Source organism: Pieris rapae, chromosome 9, assembly GCF_905147795.1.
Source record: "Pieris rapae chromosome 9, ilPieRapa1.1, whole genome shotgun sequence".
Lineage (NCBI taxonomy): Eukaryota > Metazoa > Arthropoda > Insecta > Lepidoptera > Pieridae > Pieris > Pieris rapae.
In genome coordinates this window covers 10430832-10449016 of record NC_059517.1, presented here as the reverse complement: position 1 = coordinate 10449016, position 18185 = coordinate 10430832, and the positions used below count along the sequence as shown (strand labels likewise).

At 32.0% G+C, this 18185-nt stretch overlaps 1 protein-coding gene across 3 annotated transcripts in view; it reads left to right on the top strand.

Moving 5' to 3' along the window:
- Positions 1-18185, top strand: part of LOC110992811 (nephrin) — a 146272-nt gene that overhangs the window by 15224 nt on the left and 112863 nt on the right. For all 3 annotated transcript variants that reach the window (XM_045629373.1, XM_045629372.1, XM_045629374.1), the window contains exon 4: positions 3067-3246. In XM_045629373.1, coding sequence (XP_045485329.1) covers positions 3067-3246 — 180 coding nt within the window. The remainder of the gene's footprint in view (positions 1-3066; positions 3247-18185) is intronic.

Genomic DNA, 18185 nt, shown 5'->3' with positions numbered 1-18185 from the left:
TATTTAGATAGCTGGTGGACTCATGAATTTATTTTTTGAATTGAAGACCCCGCTGAAGCTCAAGTAGTTGTGGACATAGTATAGATTTAATCATTTAATTTTAGGGTTAATATTTTATATAATCTAACTAAAATAATGACAAAACGATAATAATCTTATTTGTCATGATTGGAAATGAAACGGGCTTTATTATTATGTTACATTATATTATTAATCTGGTATCCATTAATATTTTATGGCGATGACATGCTTATGTTAGTGATGAATTTAGCTATTGTTTTGAAGCTGAAAATATGCAATTGAGATATTCAGATTCAGTCAATTACTTGAACCACCCACCAATTAGACGTTTATATAAACGTCACAGGTGACCTGCTCTACTCAAAGCGAATTGATTTGAATGTAGCGAATATCTCGACTATTGAGTATTGGCATACTCGATCAATACAGACATAATATCGTTACAGGCTATTGATCCTGCATTGTCGATATATTCCTTATTTTTTTTAGGAATAAGAAGAAACTTTCTTTCCATGTAATAACCAAATTAATTGCTTTTTCTCCTTATCCGGATTTATATGGACATCAAGATTATCGGATTAAAACGTATTTTATTCCCGTCGTCTCGTTACCTAAAAGATGATGTTGGATCAAGATAACTTTTTATGTTTTAACACTAATTTAATTACGAAAAAAAGGCACGAAAAGCAAACAGATGTCGAAGATTGCTTAACGAATTTCTTTAGTACTTAATTTATTAAATAATTCTTAATCTCAAATCGTTAGCAGAGCTTTTAATCAAGGTAATTGAGTATAATCCGATTAAATTGAGGAGCCTCATTTCCTTTCAGCACCAATTAGTGGATTGGTTTTCAATTTTTTTCCGGGTTTTATAAGGGTGATAAGACTGAAACGATATCTGTTCTAAGAAGAACATTTTCATATATTTACACAGTCAACGCTCAAATATGAGCTGCCGATTAAAGAGAGAGAGAGAGAGAGACGGAGACCGACACAGTTTGTAAAAAAATATGAATTAAGTACTACATTATTTACTGAATAATGTGTTATTATACGTCCCTATTTCTTTTTTACAATAGCTTATGTTAAAAAAATCTGGCTCAGTCTCCATATTTTTGAAGCTGGTGGTGTAGTTGTGATAACAACAAAATGAAAAGTATGAAATTACGTTAAAAAAAAATACAAGAAATTATCTAACTTCTCCAGGCAGTAACAAATAAGAAAACTTTTGCCAGCTCACTCAACGGACAATGAAAAAGGTCTGTTAACCTATGTATTTCGTTAAGTATATTAATACACCGAATCTTAAGTGCCCTTTTCAGAAGGTTAGTCCTAGCTGTGGGCACAAGAAGTAACGGCGGACGATGTCGCTTTCTAACGTACCCATCAAGCACATTGAAGCTTGGAACTGAAGTACTGCCGAATTACTGTCCTTGCTATGTAACATCTTTATTAAGTACATCACAAGCGCGAATTCTCGGCGTACTTTTAGCTCGTAGTACCTCTATAAAAAAGGTACACACCGTACATCCTAATAGATAATACTGTTACGGTAGAAAAGAATAAAACTGTTTGCTATTTGTAGATACAGTTCCATACTGGAGACATCTCTGTATTGTAGGTTACTATATACCTACTCTTCCATGGTCCATAACAAAACTTAACTGTGAATTTTGTCAAAGAAGAATAAGCAGGTTGATTTATTTGTAATAGTTATATTAAAGATTAAAAGTAGTAGGGTTATTCATGATTTAGTGGATCTGGAAGTTATACATATTACAATATAAACATTGGTCAGCTAATAAGTAGATAGTCTAACGCTCACAATATCTATAAACATGGTGATAATATTACGAAATAACTAAACTGTATAAAACTCCTTTATAAAAAAATTATCTATTTAGTGCACTGAGATCCACAACAATCGTAATATGTAATTAAAATACACACACACTAATAATAAATACACACTAATGTAATTTAAAGTTATGATGTAACAGCAGCAGTCTTGTTCTTTAAATGACACATGCCATAAACCAATGAAATAAAATAAAAAGTGTTCGATGCTCTATTATTACGCCATAATTATTAGCTATAACTTAGGGTTAAATTTGTATTTGATATTTTTCATACTTATTTAAAGTAAAGTACTCAAGACCACGCCCGACCCACTCTTTTTGGATCTTTTTTTGGGGGAAATGGTAGAAGTTGTCCAACAAGCAACCTTTGCAACGAAGAACTATAAGAATGAAATACTCATTGCCGAGACGTGTACATAATATTTGATTTTGTATTTTTCAACCAGTAAATACACTTTTCATTGAAAGTAACCCTTTTTTCTGCAAATATTTACGGATGAGTCATCCGTGACCCGATAGGCTGTAGCCGGGATATCATTAAAACGTCACAACCTTGTTGAAATTGTAGAAAATATTTTTATTAAAATTGTTATAGTTTTTTGATTTTGTATTCAAACACTGTATTTGGAATAACTAAATAATACATTTAAGTTGCGAAATCATGGAATTCGGGCTGCGTTTACACTTAAAGTTCCCGGATTGCGAGGCAGTGGGTCGAGTCGCCGACTCCCGTTGAAAAAAACTTAATTTATGCTCCAAGTGAAAAGTTCAAATAGTTTCCAACTAAAAGTTTTTAACTCTTTTTTTATTGAACTTGTGATGGAGTCGTGTTAATTCACTGGTATGGACGTAGATTTAAGTCAAAACTTTGCCGAAATGATGGATTTTATTTAACTTTTGAACTAATCTCGCAAAGTTCTTGTGTTAGCTCAAATGTAAGAAATATTTAATAGCTTTTTGACACTTACGTGTCCATCTCATAGACAAATTTATGTTTGTGTAACTTATGCTTTTAACCGTATCATTTGATTGATCACCCGCGTTGAGCGTAATATACAAAGTTAAATGTTTTTAGAACTTGTTACAATTTGTTTAAGCGTATCTTTGATAAAAATAGCTAGATATACATTTTGCTAATACTATTATACCAAAACCTATGAAATAAATTTTACATTCCCTTTTCCAGGTTACTCTTCAGTGATACCTGGATACCCTCGTTATACGATGTTTGGTGACAGGAGACACGGTGTCTACAACCTCCGTATTGTCAATGTTACGTTAGAAGACGACGCGGAATATCAGTGCCAAGTTGGACCAGCTCAGATGCACAAAGTCATCAGGGCGAACGCCTCCATCACCGTTCTATGTAAGTACCTTTAAGATATACCTAGTCTTGCCATAAATACTGAAACAAAGAAAAATATTTTTTTTTCTGTTGCAAATAACATTTATTACTTTTACAGTGTGTTAGTTTAATACATAAATAAAAAACAATTTATAATATAAAAAGCTTATTCGAAGTGGTCTCCATTGGGTGCGATACAGTCCTTAAAACGTTGAGGCCAGTTATCGATAGAAGCACGCACTCTTTCCATGGGAAAAATCTTCACTGCCAATCGTACGGATTGTCTTAGGGCCTCCAAATTATTATGCCGTTAAGAGCAAGCCATACTCTCCAAAACTGACCATAAATCATAATCTAGCGGATTAAGATCGGGACTAGACGACGGCAAGTCTTCAGCGCTGATGAAGTCCGAAACGTTCATTTTCAACCAAGACTGCGTAGACCGAGCTTTATGACCCGTTGCCGAGTCTTGTTGGAAGGACCATTCTTATTGAAAATGGTGTTATTAAATGGCTTCACTACCTTCTCAAGGATGGTATATTGATACACTTGTGCCAAGTTTTGATACCTTTTTCACAAAAGTATGACTCAGTCACTCCTTCATAGCTAATACCCCACTAAACCATCACTGAAGTCGGATAGTTCCCACGTTGCACACTGGCGACTTTTTGGGAAGCTTCCTTAGAGATTTGAGCAGAAATACAGTCATTTTGTTTGTTAAAATGTTGCTCGATTGTAAAAAAATTCTCATCCGTAAACAAAAATTTTCTGCGACCACTCTTTGCGTACCGCTTCAGTAATTTTTTCGATTTATCACCCTATTCTTTTTTAAATTATCATTTAAGAAATGACCCGAACGTCTCTTATAGGCTACAAGTCCTAAGTCATCTTTTAAAAAACGCAACATGGTTCTAGGTGCTATCTTTGTCTCCCGAGATAAAATCTTTTGCTTTCGGACAGGATTTCTTCGAATTCTTTCCCTTACTGCTTTGACCACCTTTTTCTTAAGAAGACTACGTGGAAGGCCAGATATTTTTCTGTCACAAATAGAGGAGGTCTCATTGTACCTATTAATAGCCCAGTACTCAAATATTTTACAAATACCAAGCGTATGGAGAGTTTTAAAATGTGCATTTAGCTTTATACCTACTTTGGTAATGCAATCACAGCGATTCGGTTCTCTTCATCACCCCACTGCATTTTAATATAGCAAAATATTATACAAAGTATTGGCGCCAAAATGAGAAAACTTACTGGACAATCATATAAAAATAACAGATTCCAAATTAAAATGTAATATTTTGTTTATTTTTAATTGTATCAGTACTTATGGCCAGACTAAGTATACAAACTAACACGTAATTGGTTTTTTTATACGATAATTTTAAATGTAATCTAATATTGTAGAAATTTCAAGAACCCTTAAATTTATTATCTTTTTTTTAGACTGTTAAAACGTAATACTCCTCGTTAGTTTTAATTGACTTTGCTAATCTGTCCTTAAAAGAACAATCCAGAAATAGAGTTCAACCTTCACCTTAAAGAAAAGAAAACACTAATTCATTTTTAATGCAAACTCTCTTTGTTCTTAATTAAGAACATTTTCCAAAAGAAAAGGAATTAAGAATATTAAAGGAAAACAAGGAAAATTAACCGCGATCGTAACATTAAGTTTAACGGGCTTTCTTTGAGTATTATTACTAGGATATACGTAAAAAATATAGTTACAACTGGCTGGTAGTAAATTTTTAAACGGTTATCAGGAAAAAGGCGGCGCGTTCCTGCGTTTTCTATTTTATAGATAATAATTTTATTGAAATGATGAAAGTTAAAATAAAGATTTAACCGGATATTAACGCCACGTTAATCTAAATCCAAGATTCAAACTCAAAACTTAGTGCTAAGTATGACAAAATCGTAATGGATTTTTCATTCGCCGTATGGTTCTCTTGTGTCCGACTGTGCATACAAATGACTATGTTTCACACCAGTTATGTAAAAAACTTCTTACTTGGTAAAGACTCAAACAGAAAAAGTAGTATCGGCCACCAGAAACTTGGGAAAATGATAAAACAAATGCTAACTGATATGAATATTAAATTTTATACGTAAAAATGTTTTCTCGGTTTTTATAAATATACTTAGTGGAACCTGGCTTAAATTCAATTACAGAATGCAAACAGCTTCCGCAAACGGACAGACGCTATTAATATACACAATTACACTGTCTCAGTGTTTATTGAATTCTTGCTGAGACAAACGTGCACTTTCCAGACTTTGCAGAATTAATTTAGTTTTTCATGGTTCTTTCAAAGAGGATGTGGTAATGGATAACTTGGATTCTCTTAAGCGCTACGTATTACTGTGAGCAAAAAGCTTTATGTACGCAGGATGGATTCAATTTTTCTGTATTTTTACTACAATATTTATTATTATACTTCGTTGTACTTAAAGGCCCGCAACCCACTTGCGAGGCAATGAATTTCCACGAGCGGCGGTATCACTTACATCAGTCGAGGCAAACGGACAGGATCGTTTGCCTCCTATTACATAACAAAATTAACTTCATGTAATTCATATATTATATTAAAAAATAATTCTTTGCACTTGCAAATGTTAATTGCACACAGGAAAGAAAACATTTGTATCGACCAACATCATTGATTTTATGGATTGATTTTTCGTGAATAATGATAAAGATTCATTTGTTTAATTTGTATTTTACTCGATATACCGTGTTAAATGCCCTTAAAAATTACTATAACCAATTTATCAGCGTTTATAACTCATTAAGTTTACGTCCAATAAAGATTACTTAGTCTTCTGTTGCTTTCGAGATAAGTGAGTGATTTGTAAACACATGAGTATGAAAAGTATCTCAACAGTAGCTCCAGTAGGTCATTAGATTAATATTAGTGGAAGTATATAAGAATTATATATATATTGTATATAAGAGAGTTTCTGAATTTTATACTCATATTAAATACAGGCTTTTTAGTAAGTCTTATTAAAAGCACTCACACATCATCTACTTAATAAATACAATTAAATTAATATGTAAAAAATATTACTTGATATATTAGATGTAAATATTTACTACGATAAGCTTCAAATGGATCTTGTTTTATATAATCATTTGTCGTATTCATTGATCAAAAGGTCCAAAGAAGTAGAAAAGTTCGTATGACTTCTCTTTGTGTTCAATTCGTCCCAAAAATTCAATATTCAAGAAATAAATCGTAATAGTTTTCAAGTGTTGAAAGGTCAGCGAAAATAAACGAAAAATCTTGTTAGAGAAGAGGTTAAATAAGGCTTAACCCGCGATCAATCGAGGGTCAGATATACCAGTTTATGACCGCAAACGTGATAGGTTTGCTTAGGGATGTGAAGGGTCGATAAAAATACACGTTACTTGATTGAAGTGTTGCACAAGCCATTTGGAAACGTCTGTAAATTTTATTTGTTTTGCATAAATGTTCTGGTATGAAAACAGTAACAGTAGTGTTTACGTTAGAGGCGGTTATTGTATCTAGCTAATCAATGTTTGAGTTGATATACCAATGTTATTTAGAACCCAGATAACGAAAAGTTATTTCATTTAAGTCTTTAGAAAACTAAGTAAAGTATTTGGTGCTCAAAAAATATTTTATTTTAATTAATAACAATCGATGTAAAATATCGATAAATAGACATCCCTAAGGAACGCAATAATAGGAGCGGGACTACTTTACGAGAGCCTTTTATTCAAATTCGCTGGTTCCGTATCCAATAAGCAATAAGCCTCCGATATATTTTTTGGACCCTTATATTGTTCTGTACTTTGTCTTTTGTATACAAAATATAAATCACTGGCTGATCTTACAATTTTGTTTACCTAAAGTTGCTTTTTTTTCATAGGGTATACCTTAAAATACTAGTCCTGTCAAAAGAAATACTTTAAAATCTGCATCAAAATTAGAATTTCATAATACTATTCACTCAAGTAAAGTCCGTTAGTGTTCTAACGGCACATATCCGACGTTGTTAACAAGCTTAACACGCAGAGGTTAAATTAAAATCAATGATTACTGGCCAAAATATAGTTTTATAACCAATAACTGTTGAAAGTTTAATTATCTAATGTAAAATATATAGCAACACAGAAATGGGGCACTTATAATGTTGTAGTTCCTAACTAGTACCCTCTTTAGAGTCAGGGGAAGTTTGTACACTGAAAACATTGCTCCTGTTATAAACTTTCTAGTTTTTGTCAAGTTTTCCAATTATTTGTTATACAAAGATGTATTAGCAGGGACGAAATATTCCCCTATTTTAAACGTTATAACATACATACGTATTGTTACTAATAATTATTAAATGTTTAAAAAGAACTAGATATTCGATATCAAATTATTTATTCATGTAGGTATCACAATGTACACTTATAAACGTCCAAAAAGAAATATACATAGAATGCTTCTAATTTAATATTTACTGCCAGTTCTCAAATCAAGGGCGTAGAACGGAAGAGAAGAACTGGCAATAAACCTACATGAATATTGATTTTTGACATTGATGTACACCTAACTAAAGTTCTAGGTTATTTTCTTCTCACAAATAAGCTTTCCCAAAATAATTTTAAATATATAAAACTTTCCCATTCCCGATGTAGGCTAAAATATTTTTAAGAAACGTCCTAAAGAGAAAACACGCAGTGTAAGTGAACGTTATGAAATTAGGTACTATTCATAACAGAGGCCGCCATTTTTCTTTTGCTGTAAAAGTTTTTTCTTTGTTAGAGTTGTTTTGCTGATATATTTCACCTTTATGTTAAGCTTTACTTTTTCTCAAATAGCCGAGATAGCAGAACCAGGTAACAGGTAGCGTTTACAAAAAAATACTTTAAAATTCAATAAGTTTTACATTTATATTTGAAGGCAAATATATACATACATATATTTTGTCTATATCAAAACTGCTTAAAATGTAATAATTAATAATAGTAAACGTAGTAGATGTGTTGTGGTCCTATTTAGCGCATATATTCCACAATTATTACCAATGTAACTGGTTAATGATTTTAATTACGTACAATTACTTAACGTTATTCTTGTTTACAACAAAAAGTTAAATTTGCGGTATAAATTACAAAACGAAGTTGCTAACGCTACCACGCCTTAACACTAGATTACCCAATAACAATGAATTCAAACATTCCACCTTCCCTCTCTCTCCCAGCGTCTCGCTCACACGCAATCTCGTGTATAAAATTTGCAAACCTACCCAACTTATCTAACCCTTTTAAAATATTTATAGAACGGGGTGGGGTGTTTGCTATTTATTTTCGGAGGACTAAGATACTTGTTACGTAATGAGAAAACTAAATAATGTATCAAAGACTATCTAGCACCCGTATAAACTTGAAGACGTTTTACAACTGAACCAGCTGCCCACCGACGTATTTCCTTAAAGAAAAGAGTGTGCTCATTCTTAAAATGCCGGCACTCAAGGCGAGGCCTCTGGCAATGTGATTGTCTATGGGCGGCGGTATCGCTTAACATCATGTAAGCTTCCTGCCCGTTTGCCCGTAATAGGTAAATAACATTTTCACCAAACGTAGTATATTGTCGGGTCTTGCGTCAGCCCAAATAGTAGTAACAAGTTTTTTTACTATTACTTACAGCAGTACAAAATCTGCATTGAACAATGATTAGTACGGACGTTATTTACATTGGACACAGGTCTTGTTATTCAGTGATATTTAAAAAAAATATATTGTATATTACATTAATTTATTTCATTATGGAATCCAAAGCCAACATGTAACACCAAAGTATCCTGAAATGGGTATACTTAGGGACCACATTGGTACTTAGTGACCATTCTGCACCGTTTAAATATAATATATATTATTATTTTTTTAACACATGAAAAAATGCTTTAATAATTTATTTATTATTTGGAGGGTACCAGTCATCTCCAGAGCGATAAAGCCTCTCGCTTTCGAGCGATTACTAGAGTGATGACAATTTAACAAATTTAGATTTTATTTAGGATTTAAAAACCTAAATACAAATAAGTAAGGCTGCCATAGAAATACGCGTATTTCGAGATTCGGCTTTCTTTTATTTGTTTAAAGTTTTAACAACTTAAGATATACATGTTACTGGAAACTACAATTGGTTATTATAAGTTTCTGAAGTTTCGAATATGTCGTAGAGCGTATTAAACGATTGTACAAAGTTTTGAGACTTAACGACTTAAATCTACGCATTCGGGATATATTTAGTGCTTCAATAACTTGGGATGAATGTTAATTGCTTAAGCGAATTATGTGGCCAGAATTATTTTAATGAAACTGTATTGTTATTAACTTTTGATTGTAGGTTTTAATTTGGTCATTAATATATCTTTCATTGATTTATTTTCTAACTTAAAGATTATTGGCTTTGTTATACTTTCAAAATGGAGTTTTTAGTTTGATTATGTTCGGTTTACACTTCTGTAGCTGAAATATCAGTATTTGTTTCGTATAAATTAACTAATTGTATTTATATTTAAAAATAATACTGATACGCTTGTCATTTTAATTAGACGAGGTATGAATAAAGTCACCTAAGAACATTTGGAAATATTCAGAATTTTAAGTTTTTATCTGAATAGGTATGACCAAATATATACATAATCAATTTAATTTTTATCACCTCAGTGACAAAATTGTCACATCCATTTTTAATATACCACATACTGTTATGTAGTCGTTGGAACTAAAATTATGCCATATATGGCGTTATTAGTACTAATTTAGCTCGAAAGTAATTTACATTGAAAGTTTTGACATAAAAGGACTTTACGTTTATAAATGTCAGTTTCTATTGACATAACGCCTACGCTAAAGCAATTTCGTCACGGGGGTTATTAGACAATATTATTTTTATTATTTTACCAATTCAAGTTTTTATTTGATTATGTCATTCTTAAAATTGTTAGTAGATTTGTTTTTCTACAAAATTTTAAACCGAAAATCCATAATATCCGAAATATTTATAGTTTCGTATGTTCGTAATGAATAAACTAATATAATACATTTAAAAATGTTTTACCATTACATTTCTATATAAATCCTAAGTAACAGATATATTCACTACAAAATTATGTACATAACTTTATTTTTTACTATTCTTAGTTGATATATCTAATTTCCATTAAGTCGGTAGATGCAAAAGAAAGCTCATTTGCTCCGAGAATATTTAAAAATATCCATATCTTCCACACACAAAAACTTGATAAATATATGAAGCTATAAGCTCTTTACCATAAATTACTTAATGAACATAATTTCACCTTAGCATACATAATTTAAATTTCTCATATAATATGATCGTATTAAATATTGTCACAAATTGAATTGCACATTCCTCATTTCGTTTCCATGAAAGCCTTTCTCAGGCCAATGAAAAGAAACGACTGGAACAGTTTCACATGAAACTATTCAGCGCATTTCAAATTGAGTTTAGGATTATAAGTTATATTATGTTAGTTTGGGAATTGAAATAGTTTGAGAAGCGTCAAAGGACAGTTTAATTATACATAGTAATTATATGTTTCTGCTAGTGGAATGTATTCCTCCACGTATGCGGGTTTATTTGCGAGGATATAATACGCTAATAAACTGCTAAATGGGTTTTGATACGTTTTGCTCAAAAGCTGAACGCTGAACAAAAACATTCAACGAATTCAATGATTTTTTCTCCCCACAATATTCTTATGGTATGTATAGTGTTTACAATATTTTTAACCTACGTAATAAAAAAAATTGAAAATTAAAACAAATTTAAAAAGTTTGGTCCCTGTGGCAGTGAACCTTTAACGATGGCAGCATTTCCTCGCTACTGTATTGCGATATTTATTCTTAGAAAGCTCCAGCTATTTTCTTATAACATTTACATAATTTTTCTTTTATAAAAGATTGTCCTCTCAATTAAATAATAAAAGTTAAAATTTTGTATGTTATAAATAAAATATTTTATAGAAAGGGTACTGTGCGCTTACGGGTAAAAATTATTCGTATTGCAGTATATTTTACGTCTCTTATTATAGGCGGAGACACGTTGGTCCCATTTACGAGATATTTACTGCGATGTGTGATTATTAGCTGGCTGTTTTGTTGATTTGTTTGTTTATTCGCGTCTGGGGATGCTTTTTATGAAAATGGTTAGGAAATAAAGAAGTAAATAACTTTGAAGCTCATTTTATACCTTTTCCACTAAAGATATAGCGTTTACTAAGTTATTATATGTTATATCCATTCTCTATTACACACGTGCCTAGTACATATACATGTAAGACCATTGAAATAGAAAAATTGAAGTAGGTACTTAGGCAAGTTGATTAGACTACACTTGTAGTATGACAAATCACATAAATATTTACAATAGCACTATCTTCTATTTAAAATTTAAAAATACTTTATCTTAGACAAATATTACCAAAGATCTTCGTTTCTTTAAAGTAACCGGGAGCCCATGGTTTTATTTAATTCCCAGTCTTCCTTTATGCGGTATTTAAGAAGGAACAAGATAAGGTTCGGTACAGTACAAATAAAGTTTATTAAGCGTAATTTCCCTCAAACAAACGTAACCGTTTTCTTAGCAACTACATATTTGGTAAGATTAATGCTCAAAAGATACGTCACTCAAGATAAACTCAAGGGAACCGCTTTCATTTACAGACACGCTTTTGCATTTAATGTCCCGATATTTGGATGAGATCTACACTAAAATAATAGGTTTATATGTATTTGCGAGTGATATATGATTAAGTTTTTTAGTAGTTATACAAATCGAGTGTAAGATTCGATACAATACTTACTTTCGGATAGTTTATCGGCGGTGAGCGGTAGAATCGTGTTGGGTTTGCCTCAATGTACATATCTTATCCAAATTCAGTAAAAAGTACAAGTAGCGTGCATGATGATTGTCATGCGAGTAGATGAAGCGAGAGAGGTATGTCAAAACCATAGCATGTGGAGATCCGTGTTCTCTGCTTAGCCCTTCGGGAAAAGGGCGTGAAGATATAAATAAATAGTTTGGTGCATGTATCCCCCCACGCTTGCCTATGAGGGTTAAAAGAAATTAAAGCACTCCCTTAGCTGGCATTAGCCTACAAGGGCAAAATACCTCGCAGGTCTAAAAAAATAAAGTTACTGATTGAACAGCGAAAAACAGCGGAAGTTGTATGGAAACTCCTACTTTGAAAGTTGTTTTATTAAAAGAGTTCAGGATACCTAAAGCTAGACAGTCTAAAGTGTAGACCTGTGGGAAATCTCAGCACGACAGCTTAATGTAAAACGTACCGCCTTGAATTTTAACATTATGTTTTTGCATATTTTATAAAAACAGACATTTGAAAATGTAATTCTGAAAGCACTACGGAAGTTTTAAGCTGTGATTTTTACGTAAACTACTGAAAAATAACAATTCAAAATATATTTTATACGTATTCAATTTTGAATTATAATTTTCCCAAACAATATAATTTTTAATCTACAATTTGTATGAATTATTTATATATTTAAATTCATTAAAATCAGTCCAGTACTTTGTACATCTGAAGTAACAACACTATTCACCCTTTTATAAATAAAATAAAGTAACATTACATTTGAATGAATGATGGATCTGACAATACATCAATTAAAATTAAAAAATACTTTATCATTAAATAGGACTCATTCATCAAACGTTTACGCTCGGCCAAGCGGAGAGAAAAAATAATTTTATCCCAATTTACCTCAAATTATTATGTTTTTTAGCGGGAGAACGAATATTTATTATGTCCTCTCTTCGCATTAATAAACCGCCCAAGTCCTACAAAACAAATGAGAAGGATTAACTACACTTTTAGATTTAGAATTAGTAGCTAAAATCATAGACACAAAAACTCTTGGTATAAACAATCATTTGTCAAGTGAGGCTATTTACATGATTGTCATGTCAACCTTGTTTTACACACTGGCTGTTTTGACTCGCCTCGTGTCAAGCAAAGGGTATCTCTATGCTAAGCTCTGTATGTTACATAGATTTGACACGAATTTTGTAAAATACTAGTTAGTATCCTTCAAGTACATACGTAATTAAATTTGTTGGCCACTCAAATGTATCGATGACTTACCATAACTAAGATAAGATTGGTGACAAAAAATGTCTGCATGGGGTGCCATTATCATGCCATGGTATAATCCCTTTATACGTGTATAATAATAATTAAGTTTAGTTCAATTTCTTTACACCATATCTCATAATACATTCATATACTATTTATATTTCTTAATAGGTTTCTCTTTAATTTGCCGTTGCGCCCTCTGGACTATAAAGAACCTTAATAAAGTTGTGAGGTAAAATAACAGTTTATTTAGCTTTACAGACATATTCTAATATAAAATATTCTAGAGTCACAATGTTTCTTCTCATACTCCTCCGAAACGGCTCGACCGATTCGTATGATTTTTTTATGAGTATTTCTCAGTAAGTCTGAACATCGGCTACTATCTTTCGAACCCGTAAGTGATAACGATGGATTAGACTTTTTTTGTATTGATTATGGCTATACAGCATACAAAAATACATACAACCATTAATTTTCACCACTGTACGATTATCCCTATATTTATTTGTTAATTAAAAACTTATGACATGAATTCTGAGGTTTAAATATTAAAAAAAATCACAGAACAACCTAAATAGTTATTATTCTGGATAACCACAGAGACTGTTGTCACAGCAAAATGTTCCATGTTGTTATGTACTGAGGTAGGCTGAGTAAAATCATATTAAGGAAAATGAAGTTCGCGGGTGTAGCTAGTAACGGGCGTCTCGCTGAAAGTCTGTAACTATTTTTCCCCCCGTTTTTTGTCAATATATACTTACTTGCAAATGAATCGGCACGGCATCATATTCTTTTAATAACCGAATTAACCTTTATGCGGGACAATAAACACCTGAAAAAAATTCTAATGTGTGCCTTTAGTATTTCATAAATCGGTGTAATCTGGCGTTATTGTTATAAGCCTAAATTCTGTTTAAATTTTCACGCGAATAAAAAGGTTAAATATTTTAATTGGATATTGAAAACTGATGGGACGTAAAAATTATATTGAAAATGTTTTAGGGTCCATTTTTCATTGTAAAAGTTTTTCTTAATTATCGTGAACCTAAACCTAAATACACATAGTACAAATAATACAAAACAGAAATGAAACAAGAACAGAGCATGATCTCTGCGCCATCCAAACAAACTAATAAGTTGAAAAGTCAAGTAAAATGCGTCCCCATTTTTGTGTCGCTATTTTACCGATAATGTAATACTGCATTCCAGTTAAGAAAGGATTGGTTGCAAGTAAACTAAAATTTCCTTGAAGACAAACGTAAACAATTGGAGTGAGTGTTTGATCTGTTAGTTCTGTACACTGTGGTATAGTTATCTCCATTGTGAAATAAATGGGAAATACTGAGCCCGATATAGCAGCCTTTGTTAGAAAATTGATGATACATTCGCGTATAAATAACATACATTCAAAAAGATATTGTGTTTACAATTTATAGTTGATATCGCGTGTGCTGGCGCCTTAACTACACTCGCGTGCAATAAATATGGCACGATTACAAATATTTTAATATATTCCAAAATATGAGTTCGGTATTTGACGTTTGAATTTGCTTTTTACATTTAAAAAGCTCGTACATTTGCGACACAAAGTACTGAAGTGCTGTTATAAATGTATAGTTGAGAATTTGTTCTTTATAAATTTCAAAGAGTAGCAGCAAAGGTAAATTTCATCAAAAAATTATTAGTGAAATAACTTAAGAATGTTCTACTTTAATGGAAAATCACGGGCGCTTTGTATTCAGCTTAGCGTTAGCCTATAAGTCTATTATAGAAGGCACTAGAGAACATTGTCTTAAAAGGTAAATAAGCCAATGTAAATACCGAGTATGACGGTATATTGTTACAATTAGGTCTAACGGCTATGTGAATATGAGACAATGGCATTGTGTGCGTGGGAGGTGCGATGGTATGCTTTGATGAGAACAACTTTTTAATTGACGCAGATTAGGTAACAAAAAGAAATTTCTGAAATATATGTTATCAAAAAGCAGTAACATATAATATTATATTTTAATAAGTAGCAATAGCTGTCGTCATATCAACGATAGTATCGCGCTCTCAAACGAATATTTTAAATAGAAAACACACACGTCTTCCTAGAGTCGTCAGAAAATTCCATACCATATAAAACTTCGTACATTTTATCGTGATCATTTGACAATAATTTATCCGCAATATTATACTTGTTACATAAACTCTTTGACAGAATGGCTCGCTAAAGTCGCCTAAAGTGATATTAATTCATTGAGTGCTGCCCGCGCCGGTGTAAAATGAATTATTGTATTAGGTAATACGGGGAAGTCCCCTTTCATGCGAATATAATTACGTGACAGAATTTACGTAGAAAGCGGCGCTACGGTAATGCCAATTTATAGGAAGTTTTGTTGAAGTTTCATAATAGTGCGCTACAAGTGTAATGGACGTGTGGAGTTCAACGTAATCTTGATTTGTATTATATTTAATTAAATTGGGTAATTCTTAAGTATGTCCCTTGCCCTATTAAATAGCACCAAGATGTATACATAGTTTAATTAAGTATGTGAGCATTTAATACTTGCTCGTGCGGCGAAGAAAAGATCATGAAGGCAGGTGTAGTACCTAGCTGTATTAACCTGTGTCAGGCACAAAAGGCTAATTCACAATAAAATAAAATGACTACAAGGCCAGGCCAAAATCTTGAGGTTCTAGCGCCGGCGATGTTTATGTTAATTTAAAAAAGTTATTGACTATATAATTAGATTAAATATAATACGAGTAGATATATTCTGTATTCCTCATAAATCAAACCTAGGTCGATATATGTGTATTAGATTGAGGAGTATAGTTTATATATATGTTTAATATCGCTATCTTACTAAACTGTGTATGCTTTTTCAAAAAGAAATATGTATGGCATTTCACAAATGCGAGTATAATGGAATTTTTCACCGCGTCAAATCTAAAATTGATCGAAGTATAGAGATTCCAATGGATCAAAATTCTTTCTGCTCTGATTATAGTCCTTGGAGAATGTAAGAATGCGACTTTGAAATACCATGACTGACTGGGTCGAGCTATGTCATATTTTATTGCTTAAAGCAAAATTTCTTCTAAACCAATTTAATATTTTTCAATAGCACACGTTACGTTTTGTAAATTTTATTTAACTTACGTTTAAATTTTAGAGTCAAGTTAGTGTTTAATACTGTTTTATTAATTGGAAGATGAAATATATACAAATAATATAAAGGCAGTGTCGTCATTTGACTTAGATTCCGAAAAAAATCATTCATACATATAAGGGCCTTTCTCTGCTAACAGGAAAATCATGGTCCAAGCATTTTTTTTTTTACTTTGGCTATATTAATGCATAGCCATATTTATTAAAACACATAATATAAAACCTGTTACTTAAGGAGTCAAGCTTAATCAATATTTAGAATCATAATCATTTCATAAATTCGGTCTAAAGGCCACTAAAAACAGTCCTCTGTTATGTCCTAATTCCGGATCGAGTATGAGTCGGTTCGGTTTTTCTAAGTTCTATTTAAAAAAGTAAATTTTTGAACACTATAAAAACATAAAGAATATTTGATGCATGTGAACAAAAAACAATTATTATTTTAGATAATTTTTTAGTACTAAAAACTAGTGTTCGAATTTTGTCCAGACATTTTTTGAACAGTCCTGTGTCATAATTTGAATGTCGCGCCACAAAAATATTAAAGACAATTCTGGTTACATTGCCCTTGAAACCGAACGTTAGCAGTGTGAAGTTTGCTCGGTCGCCATGCTAAACAAATCGCCGCCATTTTGCGCAGTGACAACTCCGCGTCAGTATGGTAGCCACGTCTCTGTAGTGTTGAGTGAACATTCCTCTGGTAAGTCTATTTAACGGTGTTTTATGTGTTATAATTATATTTATTTAACAAAAAATTGCTTAGTGTGATAATTGAAAGCTGTCTCAGTGTTATGAAGTTATATATTTAAACTCATACGTGGTATGACATTTTTAAGTAAAAATAACAGTCCTCTGTGCAACAGTTCTCTGGAAATTTATAACACAGAGAACTGTTCAATGTAACAGAGAACTGTTTTATTTGACGTCCGTGTATTTTATTAATATTCCTTATAGTATGCACTAACCTACTGTTTGTCGATAGCTTCTTTCTTTCTTACAAAGGCATGCCACGCTCATTCAGGTCTTGTTTTCTATTATTATGGATTTTGAAATATACAATAATATGTACCTAATAACTACCTGTTTTTAAACCCTACCGTTTTAAATTCAATTTTGAAAGTTTATTTTATTGTTTTAGTATTGACGCAATGCCACCAAAGAAGGAACCTAAAACCAAAGAAGAAATAAAACAGCAGAAAAGAATTGCTGAAAGGTTAAGATATCAACGGCTAAAAAATGACCCTGTAAAAAGAGAGCAATTGAAGGAAAAAGAACGACGAAACTACCAAAGGAAGAAGAAAAAAGGCACAAGAAAGCTAGTTAAAGATATGAGTCGACGTGAACACAAAGCTGTGACTAAAGAGTGGAGAGAGCACTGTGCTACCTATCGCGCAAAAAAAAGCTTTGAAAGAAATTACAAACAATTTTGTACGACAAAATACACCCGAAACCGAGGGTTCTCCTCCTACTCAATGTTCTGTCTCTCCATCAATACTACCTATGAGTCCTATGACCACTCCATGAAGTGATGCAAGTAATGCGAGAAAGCGTAATGCGAGAAAGAAACGTGACAAAATTATAAAGGATAAAGACAAAAAGATCGAGTATTACAAAAAAAATCCGAGAAGTATAGGAAGAAATTAGAACGTTTGGA